This window comes from Hordeum vulgare, chromosome 5H (assembly GCF_904849725.1).
Source record: "Hordeum vulgare subsp. vulgare chromosome 5H, MorexV3_pseudomolecules_assembly, whole genome shotgun sequence".
Taxonomy (NCBI): Eukaryota; Viridiplantae; Streptophyta; class Magnoliopsida; order Poales; family Poaceae; genus Hordeum; species Hordeum vulgare.
Window position 1 is genome coordinate 3408776 of NC_058522.1, and position 12551 is coordinate 3421326.

The 12551-nt window shown below is 42.0% G+C and overlaps 1 protein-coding gene and 1 long non-coding RNA gene across 2 annotated transcripts; both read right to left on the reverse strand.

The window, feature by feature from the left end:
- Positions 1–2718: 2718 nt before the first annotated feature.
- LOC123397728 lies at positions 2719–3333 on the reverse strand. The gene is made up of 2 exons (XR_006610011.1): positions 3168–3333; positions 2719–3072 (listed from the first exon to the last, which is right to left on the reverse strand). It is a non-coding gene; the product is annotated as an uncharacterized LOC123397728 (long non-coding RNA).
- A 2773-nt stretch (positions 3334–6106) lies between these two features.
- LOC123395499 (BEL1-like homeodomain protein 7) lies at positions 6107–10791 on the reverse strand. The gene is made up of 6 exons (XM_045090501.1): positions 10480–10791; positions 9556–9619; positions 8029–8988; positions 7547–7923; positions 7373–7433; positions 6107–7098 (listed from the first exon to the last, which is right to left on the reverse strand). The coding sequence occupies exons 3-6, from the start codon at positions 8887–8889 to the stop codon at positions 6448–6450; spliced, it is 1950 nt and encodes a 649-aa protein (XP_044946436.1). The 5' UTR covers positions 8890–8988; positions 9556–9619; positions 10480–10791; the 3' UTR covers positions 6107–6447.
- Positions 10792–12551: the final 1760 nt, after the last annotated feature.

The following is a 12551-nucleotide window of genomic DNA, read 5'->3' on the forward strand; positions in this document are numbered from 1 at the left end:
TTCTAAATTTTATTCTCAAGATTTAAAAAATGTTCATGCTTTAAAAAATTGTTTAGGCATCAAAATTTATTCACGATTTTTATAAATTGTTATTCAAATTCGAAAAATATTGTTTCTTCAAATGAAAAAAGTAAAATGGAAAGCAAAAACAAACAAAAAAAGAAAATAAACAAAGAAAGAAAAAGTATGAGAAAAAAAAACTGGGCCGATCCAGTCGGGCGCCCCCTATGCGGCGCAGGGCTGCCTGCCGCAGTGAGCTCCCCAGGAGGCCGCCTCCAACCAACTAGGATCCCGTAATACTAGATCCTGATACCAATATAGGTTGCAGCTAGGTCCCGTAATACTAGATCCTGATCCCGTAATCCATCGAACATTGTAACCCCTATAGAGAAGCAATATAAAAGAGAAAAGTGTAGGATTTTAGAACCTTGATAAAACCCTTCTTATTTCCCATTCCGTTTAATCGCCTGGCCAAAGTTTGTTATAAATTGTTGTTCTGCAAATAACCCCAACATCTCATAATTGGACTATGGCCGGAAAGATTTCCCGCCCTATTTTATTTCATTTTGTCTACTTCTATTTATATTTAAAAATATTGTATATACATATATTTTGAAATTTTCTTCATCAATTATTAAAAGGCTTCACCGTGCCTGAAATAATGGTCATAAAATGTAATAATTTGTTCACAAAATTTGAGAAAATGTTCATCCCATCAAAAGATTGCTCGTATCTTTTTAAAATTATGCATGATTTTTTAAGAAAGTTTCATCAAATATATAAATTATTTCAAAATGGTTATTAAAATATTAAAATTGTTGGCATAATTTTTGAAAAATGATCATAGCATTCAGAAAAATGTTGACATTTTAAAAAGATAAAGAAAATCAATAAATGCTATTGAAATAGAGAATTTGTTTGACCAAATTTTAAAAATTCATATCATATAAAAATGTTTGTGAAATTTACAAAAAAAATTATAAACACTTACGAAATCTTTGTGTGCTTTTACGAATATGTTGATGTCCTAATTTTTTGAAATTTTCTGTGAAATTTACAAAAATGTTCCTAATAGAAATGCTTTTACCAAATTTATGAATATAAAATATTTGTAAAATTTACAAAAATGATCCTAGTTATTTTCTTGATATTTTTTTTGAAATTTCAGAAGTTGGTTTCTGAATTTTTCAAAATTTTGAGCTCCATGGAGTTTCAAAATTTGAAACCAAATATCCACTCTCTACCAATTATATGTATGTGTATCTTGTAGCAAGTCGCAAGGCGAGAGTTGCTACATGATCAATGACTAACTGAGCAGTGTGTTTTCTTCATCCTAGGTGGATCACGAGTGTTTAACATCTCTCTACATTGGGTATCGTTTTTCAACTAGAATTTTAAGATGACCAATCCATGTGGTTGCTTCGTTCCAGTATGGAACCAAAACAAAACTCATAATACTGCCCCTAAAATATGTCTTGCTATCTATGTTCATAACATGCCCATTGGTCGCATGGCGAAAGTGAAGGCGTGCACCTAGCTAGCGAAGCAGGCACACTCAGAGGGTGCTTGGATCCAAGGGACTTATTTTAGTCTGACTTAAAATAATCTCTTTAAGAGGCTAAAGTTTCAAGAACCCCTGACTAAAGAGGGGCTAAAACTAGTCTTGAGACTATTTTTTTTAGTCAGGGGTATCCCTACTAAATGTGGATTAGTCCTCTCTCTCCTCATTTAACTCCTCTCCTCTAACACAGGCGAGTTCTCGATTGGAGGGTTTGGAGGATAATAAATGCTCATTAATTTGATTTTAGTCTCTTTAGTATTTGGATCCAAGCATGGATGAGGCTAGCAAGTTTTAGTCCCACTACTTTTAGTCATGTGACTAAAACGTATCCAAGCACCCTCTCACTTGTGATCGCGGATCTAAGGATAACATTTACTCTATTGGAAGCCAATGGTGCATGTGGGTTCAAGCGCTACTTAGGAAATCTAAACTTACTTTGCAGGCAAGCCAAGATGGGATATGTAGGCCCATGTGAATTTCATCACAAACACTGTTAGTTCAACATTGGTTTGATTCCTAATAAAAATTGGATCAACGGTCCTGAATGGATATGTCCATTTCTAAATATCGTTGTTGTTGAGAGAGTTGATATGAGATGTATCTAGAGTACCGCACCCCTCACTTCCTCTACCTACACCACACAAACCCTAGCTTGTCCAAATCAACTTGCTTTAAGGATTTTGTGCAAAATAAGTAGTGTTAAAACCAAACCTCATGCTCTTGAACCAGAGAAATCAAGAGTCAATTTTTTTGGGTTTCCCATGGATATTAAATCGATATACCCCATGCTTGACCTATAAAATTGGTAATGCTTACCAAACATACTTTAAATTACAATGTTTGGTGCTTCATGGTCTATTATGAAATTTTTGTTTACCCATCCAATGCAACAAAAAGTATGTGAACGATGTTAACGCAATAATGAGAATGAGAGAGAGGGGGAGAGAGAGAGGGAGAGGAAGAGAGGGAGAGAGAGAGGGAGAGAGAAAGAGAGAGGGAGAGAGAGAGGGAGGGAGAGAGATGGAGAAATATTAAAGTCCATTTTTCTCGGCGTTCATCATAGGTCCACGATAATTATACCTATGAGGAGACAATCAAAATTTGGGCAAAAATAACATTGAATATGTAAATGATAGGTGATAAATATAGCCATACAATTGTGCAAGCAACCCACTAGTTTTATTGAATATTAAAATAACACAACTGATTTCTAGAACATAAAAAAATTAGGATCTTATCAACACATCATTATTTTGAGAACCATAAGGTTGATATTTATCCACCCAAAATGGGGAGATGACAAAACTATTGTGTTGTTGTTGCTGCTAGTGTGCAATTAATCTTGCAGGGACAATTGATGAAGCATTCTCCGAGATTCGGCCAGCACAAGTTATCTATTTCACAACAAAATTCTCGCCCCGGGAGCTGGTGCCCATCTTTATAACAAGGGGGTCTGGTTACATGGCTTACTTTTCTCATCATTTTTCTCCGCTTGTCGTTTATGATTTCACCTAATTAACATAAATTAAAGAATAGACTTAACAACTCATCATATAAACAATAAATGTCAACAATTTGTATCCCAAAATATTGAGTTCTTAATTACCATATGTGCCTCCAGGACAAGTCAAACACACCACAACAAGAAGAGAAAGTAGCACAAGTCCTTGCATATTGTTCCTCATGTACTTAGTCATCATCACCAAGGAACAGATGCTATATATTAATGGGTGGTACTCTTGTAAGTGGGTTGTTGAGTGTATGACCATGAAATGCTTGGTGTATGAATTGTTCATATATATAGGAAAAGCTTCTTGGCGTTGATGCGTGAAGTTATAGCAAATATTAATGCTTGGAGTTAGGACTTGTCTGATTGTCCAATTTTAGGTTCACTTCTAAAGTTGCTTTCTCATGTGTGTAAGTTACTTTAGTGCCCCTCCCCCTCAAAAAAAGTTTACTTTAGTGCCCCCTCTAGAATTGATCGCTAGATTTTTGTTTTTGAGCGGTAGAATTGACCGCTTATAATGGGTAGCTAAAAACTGGGTCATGTCAATATTATGTTGAAGTCATTAATAATAATTGGTATAATATCAATAATTCCTATATATATGATGCATTATCTGTATAATCATTAATTTCTCTCTTCATATAAGAGAACATAATTACAATCCACCAAGACTGGTCCACTTAACATTGGACTTATTTTTTTATGTATAAGCCATTGTTCTTAAGTATATCCACAATCTCCATTTTTTCTTACTTTTATCGCATGGACACTCATTAACTATGGGATGACCATTTCCTAAATATAAGGTGATGTTTTATTGCCATGTCATGAACATGAACATTTTATATTGTAATCCTTGAGCATTTATCATTTTTCTATGCACAATGTTTTCTCCACTAATATGTTAGTTTTGATTTTTATAAATAGAATAGTTTCCTCGAATTTGTCTTTACTATGAATAGTGAAAATTCCACGCTGGCTCGTCCAAGGTAAGTTTTGTTTTTCCTGTTCTCGGGACTCCCTATATGCTGACTCCTTGCGGCTGACAACTCCCCCTTTGCACAGTCCGTGCCCGACTAGGCCGGGCAAACGTCGCTACTTGTGATAGGCGTGAGGATTTCTCTAAAAATAAAGGTGATGTAATATAGTAGCAGATAGTATTTTCCTCTTTTAAGAATCAAGGTTTATCAAACCAGTTGGAGACACAACATAAACAATGACAAACAGTATATGCACACACACAAAATAAATACTTGCACCCAACGAAAGCACGAGGGTTGTCGATCCCCTTATACTCTTTAATTGCAAAAATTAAATCTAATAGTGGTAGATAGGTAAAACAAAAATGGAAATAAAAGCAAATAAATTACAGCAAATAGTTTTAGGGTTTTAGTAAATATAAAGTGAATGGGCTCGGGGGCCATAGCATTCGCTAGAGGCATCTCTCTCGTAAGCATAGCAACAACGGATACACAATTAACTGTTGGACAATATATAGAACAGAGCATAGTTATGATGATTATTTAGGGCATGATCAATATATAGGCATGACGTCCATTACAATTAGACTGACATCCATCTACATCAACTACTATTACTCCATCCCTTGACCGTTATCCAGCATGTTGGGCTGTGGTTGAGTGGATGCTGGAATTTTTGCTTTATATATAAAGCGGGACGAAAGCCTGTTTCGAGAGACCGTTATCCAGCATACATTACAAGGTATTAATTTCATAACAAACAGAGTAATTCTTGAAGCATGATGACATAATATAAACAATGTAAGACCAAATAGCAACAATACAAATACGTGCCTTGCAACTCCTCCTCTCATAGAGTAAGGACACTGCAAGATTAATACGTGTATACGCAACTGTTCTTAAGTATATCGACAATTTCCATTTTTATTACTTTTATCGCATTTACACTCATTAATTATGGGATGACCATTTTATAAATATAAGATGATGTTTTATTGCCATGTCATGAACATGAACATTTTATATTGTAATACTTGAACATTTTTCATTTTTCTATACATAATATTTTCTCCAATAATATGTTAGTTTTGATTTTTATAAATATAATAGTTTCCACGAATATGTCTTTACTAGGAATAGTGAAAATTCCACGCTGGCTCGACCAAGGTAAATTTCGTTAGACGGAGCTTCCCGCTTCTCGGGACTCCCTATATGAGGCTCCCTGCGGCTAACAACTTTCCCTTTGCAGAGCCCGCCCCCGACTAGGCCGGCCCATTTATGACATGAGTGGACAACAGCGAGCGGGTGAGCAAAGATAGTCGTTAGGATTTCCCTGAAATGGAAGGTTATGTAATATAGCGGCAGATAGTATTTTCCTCCCTTAAGAATCAAGGCTTATCGAACCAGTTGGAGACACAACATAAACAATGATAAACAATACATGCGCACACATACAAAATAAATACTCGCACCTAACGAAAGCAAGAGTGTTGTCAATCCCCTTATACTCGTTAATTGCAAAGATTAAATTTGATAGTGTTAGATAGGTAAAACCAAAAGGAAAATAAAAGCAAATAAATTGCAGCAAATAGTTTTAGGGTTTTTGTAAGTATAAAGTGAATGGACTTGGAGGCCATAGCGTTCGCTAGAGGCATCTCTCTCATAAGCATAGCAACAACGGATACACAATTAACTGTTCCTGTCACAGAGTAAGGACACTTCAAGATTAAACCTACTACTATGTGTGTGTGAGAGAGAGAGAGAGGGAGGGAGGGAGGGAGAGAGAGAATCATCTAGCTACTGCGGCGGCGATAAAATTGTTTCGAGTGCTCCTTTGAGAGTTTCTGGATAGGTGATAATTTATAGCATTGAAATTAGGTCAATCGGAGGCAGAGGTGGCCCACGAGGCACCTGGGTGCGCCCTACTCTTGGGGCGCGTCCACCTGACTTGAAACTTGCATCCTGTCTATATGCAAGCGTGGTAATTATGCAAGAGTTAAATGTTTGGCTATATTGCCAATCCCATTATATATATGTATGTGCAACAAACATATAATCTTTAGCTTGATGAAGAATAGCCATCATTTAGCAATGTATACTATTATCCTGAAGTGGCCATTACTTTACAATACTGAGCACAAGCTTTTACACGTATAGTAAATTGCACTTTATCTTTACAAAAGATTTCCATCTTTACCCCCCCTATCACCCCCACCACCTAAGCTTTATATTACATTTCCTGCTATACCCCATGCTCTCCTGTATCAAATGGCAACTACAAAGCTACACCCCCCATGCTCTTGCAGGCATGCTATTATTCTGCCACTAGGAGTTTTACAAATGCTGTCACCCCCAACCCCAATATTTGTGTCAATGGTCCTGATCTGATGTATCGTCATTCAGGCCACAAAATCATGCAGAAGAGGCGATTGCTCGAAGCGTTGTCGTTGATCCATCTGGTTCAAAGATTCGTAGTCGGAAGATGCGATGCCGACACCGAGAGGAGCACCGGCATTGTAGATGTCATCGTCGCCGACACCGGGGAAGTGTGCTTGGGCATTCGGAACCGAGAGGCCGCTGCCAGGGTGCTGCAGGCCCAACGTCAGCGACACATTGCCGTTTCCGTACCTCCCAAGCTCTGCCAAGTGGTATGCCATGAACCGCGCGTTCTCGTCCGAGTGCTGCGCAACGGCGTTGTGGAGGAGGAGGCCCCCATCCGCCTCACCGGATCGCTGCTCCTTCATCATCAGGTTCATGAAACTGTCATCAGGGTTGGCCTCAGCATGCTGGAAGCCAACCGGCGCCGCGCCAACAATCATGGTCCCGATGCTTGCTCTCGACTCGCTTAGCTGACTGGTTTCGCAAACTCGAGCCCTGGCGTTCTTCAGATCTTCATTCTCTTCTGAAGATGCCACTTTGTTCTTGCTCCTCGGCACATTGTCGGAGGAAGAGTTGGAGTCTTGCTCCAGATCACCAGTCTCTTCTTTGTACATGTCTTCAATCATTGGTTTCCAAAGGCGGACACGAGCGTTTATGAACCAATTCGAAATCTGGAAAAGCATGGAACAATAAAATAAATAATCATGAAGGAACACAGATAGCTGTTATAAGTTTGCAGTTTTTATGCTGTGGTTGGAGCTGGACACAAGTAAAGAATAAGAAATAAAATACAAACATGTACACACTGTGCAACGATACAAAACTTTGAAGGCAAGTAAATTAAGTATTCTTATACTTTTACATTTATACGAATTGCAAGACTTTTTCAGAAATAAAATCAAGTGTTCAGCACAGGAAAAGTGAAAAAACAACAGTATATATTACCTGACTCCTTGTCAAGCCAGTCTGCCTTGCAAGCATTAACTTTTCAGAATCTTTTGGATACCTGCAAATGTTCAATGAAGAACGATAAGACGCGGCGCGAGAACAAATAAATGGTCCTGATAGAAAGAAGAAACAATAACAACTGGATTGAAGTTGATGAAGAAAGGTACTTACGGGTGAAGGAAGTGTTCGAAAAGCCAAGCGCGAAGAACCGTAACCGAGTTTTCAGGCAGCCCTCTCTGCGGCCTCCAGGCATTCTGAGGGATCATACCATACTGCTGGAAAGCACGCTGTTGCCTTAGCTGCTGATCAATGTACCGGAGACGGGTCAATTTGCCTTCCTTGCCAGACGAATTCTCTTCCTCGCCAAGCTTCTTCCTGATAACATTGATCTGATCATTGATGGCATCCTTCAAGCACCGGAAATGCCGCGAGATTGTCTGAAGAGCAACTGCGGTGTAAGGCTTGGCGGATCCGGGCCCAGCCACCATGTCAAAAGATGCAACCACATTCTGCATTTGGTGGTAGTAGTGCTTGTATTTCCGGTCCACCTGAAATGTTTACTTTTTTGGTTAATGCTAGGATAATCTACCACACCATAACAAAAAACACTGTGCAAAATACAAAGCTTCATTCATTCTTAGTCACCAACCCACCTCATCCAACATCGCCATCAGTTTGGCCATCTTGTTCTGAAGCTCTTGCTTCTCAGCAGTGGAGAGCTCAGGTGCTGCATTTGCGCCGGATTCTTGCGATGCGCCCTCGCTTTTCGGCCCCCCGTCGCTCTCTTTGCCGTCTGCTTTACCTGGTTCAGCCTGCTCTTTCTGAGCTTTCCGTTTGATGTTCTTCCAAACATTCACAACTTCATCCAGCACTTCTTGAGCTGCCTTGAGATACCTCGAGTGCCGGATCGCACGAGAGGCCTCCGACTGCATGTTCTTCATCCGGATGTCGTCTATTCTCAGGCTTTCCTGGTAAGAGTTGGGCGTCAGCATGTCTGGTTTGATAGACCAGTACGGCAACGACGGCGCGAGGATCTGCGTGTTGAGGCTCAGAGACAGCCCTTGGCCTTGCCCTACCGGAACATCCGACGAGTCATGGTTGTTCAGGACACCAAACTCGAACTGCGCGCCATTGTGGGGGTCGTCATGGATGAGTTCACCACCACCACTCCGCGCTCCGTCCATCATATGCATCAACATCTCATCCTTCATATCTTTCACATGACCGAACGGGCGTTGGCCATGGTGGGAAGCAAGCATGTCATGCGACTCCCTCGCCGATGAGTCCTGGGACATTGCAGGATGATGGCCATGGCCAGGCATCTCCATGAAGTTCTGCTGGGTCTGCAGGATGCCGCCGAACTCTGCTGTGTATGGCCCAGAGGACGGATTGTTGTTGAGATAAAGCAGGTTGCCTAGAGCTGATGACATCGGGTAGGACGCATTGCCTGGGTCTCTTGAGTACATGTCTTGCGACTCTCTTTCGCTGCCGGGGCTCGAGTAGTAAGTAGCCATCTCCTGCTCCTAAATGCTCACTGACCGAGGTTACTGCGAAGCATGTATATTATTATGCACAACCAGTAGCAAGTTTCAGCACAAGATGAATCCAACCTCCTGCAATTGGCAGAAATGAAACAGAGGCTTTAGTGGCAGCAGTAGCAAACAGAGGCCAGCATTCACAAGTTGGAAACCAAAACTGAGGTTCAGGTCCCAGTTTTCGGCCTAGTCTGATGGAAATGCAGCCCCGTGCAAAAGAAATGAAAATAAATAAATAGCTCGAGCAGTGGGATTTTCGCGAGATTTCTGACAGCGTGACGTGGGAATTTGCAGGGTAAAGGTACAAGTGGTCCTTGAGATTGGATCAAGAAAGTTTTGGGGTGTGCGCTCCTCCTTTGTTATCAGGATAACAGGAATATATGCCTTTGAATCCCTACTGTGTTATCCCAACCCAAGTAGCCGGATAACACAAAGAAACCAGAATCAAATCGTTGCACCAGCCGTATTCCTTCTTTTTTCATCGGTATAAGATTCACATGGACAACGCGACGGTCGTACTCTTCGCTGCGGAGGAAAAACCGCGGCCGTATATACGAAGAAAAGGAAAACTGCATACATATAACTGGAGTTTGAGCCAACGATTATCGAGCGATTAGTTCCTCATCATTTGCCAGGAGTGCGTACCTTGTTAAACCAACGTGAAACCCCTCTAGCGCGTTACCGATGCCACCGCGGCTTCCCGATCAATCTGCAAGAAGAGAAGAACCTGCTCAGCTTAGTGAGTTGCTGGCCGGAATTTCTGTCCGAAAACTCGATTTTTCGATGCGAAAGAGGGAGCAGAGCCAGGGGGGAAACTAAGAGGTGGGACTTGATTAGCAGCAAGAGGACTTTTATGATAAAACCTAAAGTAAGCGCCCCTTAGTTCTGATGAAACAGAAGAAGGGGTAGGATTTGAATCGAGCGGCACCAAGAATCTTGTACAGTGCAGTGACTCAACACAATAACAACAAGAGATTCGGAAAGGCAATCAAGGAGACGGAGCTTTTGAAAGGAGGAAACCAGGCAGAGAAAGAAAGAAGCGAAGGAGCTCTGACAATTTGGCCGGCAATCACACCGCAGATAGTAATATAAAGCTCAAGTTACGGGCCAGGAGAAAAACATGGTGTACGGAGGAGAACAAACAGAGGGCTTTGGCAATTTGGTAGCAAGGGAACGGAGGGAAGAACAAGAAAGGCAGAACGTAGTAATTAATCATCAGAGGGAGAAACACCCAACCCTAGAAGAGAAGAACATGCATACATACATACATACATACATACTAGGCAGCAAGAAAGGCAAAAATTCATCAACAAAAGAGGGGCCATGTTTTTCTGCTGAGCTCTCAATTCATCAACAAAATCCAACCACCTCAGAATCCTCTGACACCCGTGCAAAATCCCCGGACACCAAAGAAGGAGCTCGAAATTCAGAAGGCGCACAAATCCAAGGAAGCGGAAGCATGAACAAGAAGAGCAGCAGCAAGCAGACATACATGCATGCAAGAAGAAGAGAAGGTGCAGAGCAAGGGATGGAAGGTCGTAAGAAAATGGGAGGGAGGGGAGACGAGACCTGGGGGCGCGGGTGTGCTCCTGCTCCTCGCCGGGGGCAGGCGGAGGAAGAAGAAGAAGGAGGAGGAGCAGGTTGCATCCAGAGCTGATCTTCTCTTCCACCAGCAGGCGGGCTATGGAGGGAGAGAGAGAGAAAGATAGAGGGGGAGAGGGGTGGGGAGAAAGATAATGGATCCTCCCCAATATGGGGACAAAATCAGATCCCAGGATTAAAATACCCAAAAAACCAGAGCTCAAAAGAAGCACAGGAAGAAGAAGGAGGAGGGAAAAAAAGCTCCTCCCTTTCTCCCTCTCCTCCTCTGTTTCTTCCCCCTCCCTCTCTCTATCTACTGTGCTTGTGCCTAAATAAATAAATGAAAAGAAGGGGGTGAGGTCAGGGAGACCACCCACCCAGTAACACCACAGCAGCACCAAATATGGAATAGTTTTGCTTCCTGAATTACTACTACTATTATTATTATTATCATTATCACTAGTATCATCAGTTGGTGTGGACTGAGCATGCATGTATGTGTGTATGTATGTATAGTCTAGTCTTGCCTTGCCTTGCCTTGCCCTTTAACTAACCTTCTCCTCCCAACTGCTGCCGCTTGGAGGCATTTGGTGGTGCGACCAACCACCACAGGGCTCCGGCTACTTGTCGCCGTCGCCGCCTTGTATCTCCCTTCACGATAAAGTCTATGCCATGCCACACAATTTCCACACCCATCCTATATCTAAATAAACAGGTAAAAACACAAACAAAGCAGCAGTAATTCCGCAGCAAAGAAAAAAGTTCAGAGCTTTCACCTTGCCGAGCGAGCCACCAGCAAATGGCCTTTTGGCTTTGGTGCCAGCTTAGCTAATGGAGATATGCAGCGGGATGGCCAAATCGTTTGGGATTCATCACGTGTGGCATCAACGCCCGGATGGGAACAATTTAGTGGTGGCCCTGCTGGGTGGTTCCTGTGGTCCACCACCCCAAGTTCATCCTCTCTATAACTCTCTCTTGCTTGTTTGGAGAGGTGTATTCAACCCAATTCAAGGCCCTTGAATGGGTTCAGGGACATGGCGTCCAAGTTGAGGCAGGGGCGACAACGAAGGCGGATCTTCTCGGCGCGGGGCGAAGAAGGTGCAACATGGACCGATTTGGGCAAAATTCCGCTTCAACATAATAGAATGTAGGTGTAACATGGACCGATTTGGGCGAAATTCCGCTTCGACATAATAGAATGAATGTCGCCACACAGCATATGTAGAACCGAGTAACTGGAGTTCCGGGGCGCTCAGGAAGAATGTTCCAGCATCCGCCCCAAAATATCATTCGGCTTTTCTCATGTAGTACGTTCGAAAGTGTTTTAATTTTTTGGCGCATGTAAAGAGAGATGTTTTTTTTTAAAAAAAACACTGCACTTTACTTGCCTCTGCATTAAAAAAAAACAGCGCTAACATTGTCATGAATTGCCAAATTATCTTCACCGCCTTCCTCGCGGCCAAGTTACGTCGCGCGCTCGCTCTTTTACGCCGTGGTTACCGCGCCATGTTAGGCATGTATTTTTCAATGACCTTAGCACACGTGATCCGTGATTTAGACACAATCCGGCCGGCGAAGCAGGAGCTAATTAAATTAAGTGCGGTCGCTAATGGTGGTTAACCCGGTAACCTCTCTTCAAATCAAAGGCATGGCAGGGCAGGGGAGGGGAGAGGGTCTTGCTGCGCACACATTGAGGTTGGCAGTGGGTGTTGTGGTTAGGGGTGGTCAGATGGATGGATGGATGGATGGATGCCCCTAACAACCAGTGGGTGGACCTAAATCCACAATCCAACACTTGTCTTGGACTTTAAATTAGAAATGCCATCCCCTACCTGCTGCATCACCTCCCTTTCTATCCTATTACTACTGCTACTACTACTAGTAGCCTCTTCTTCTACCATCTTCTTTTTTTACTTTCTGGTAGCCACCCACTAATCACCCTTTTATTCACCCCCTTTTAGCCAGTCACCAGGATAGCATATCTTAAGCATGATCCAGTTCCATCAAAATGTAAAGGTGGCAAATACTACCTCTTTTTGTATGTTTTCATGATTACTGCA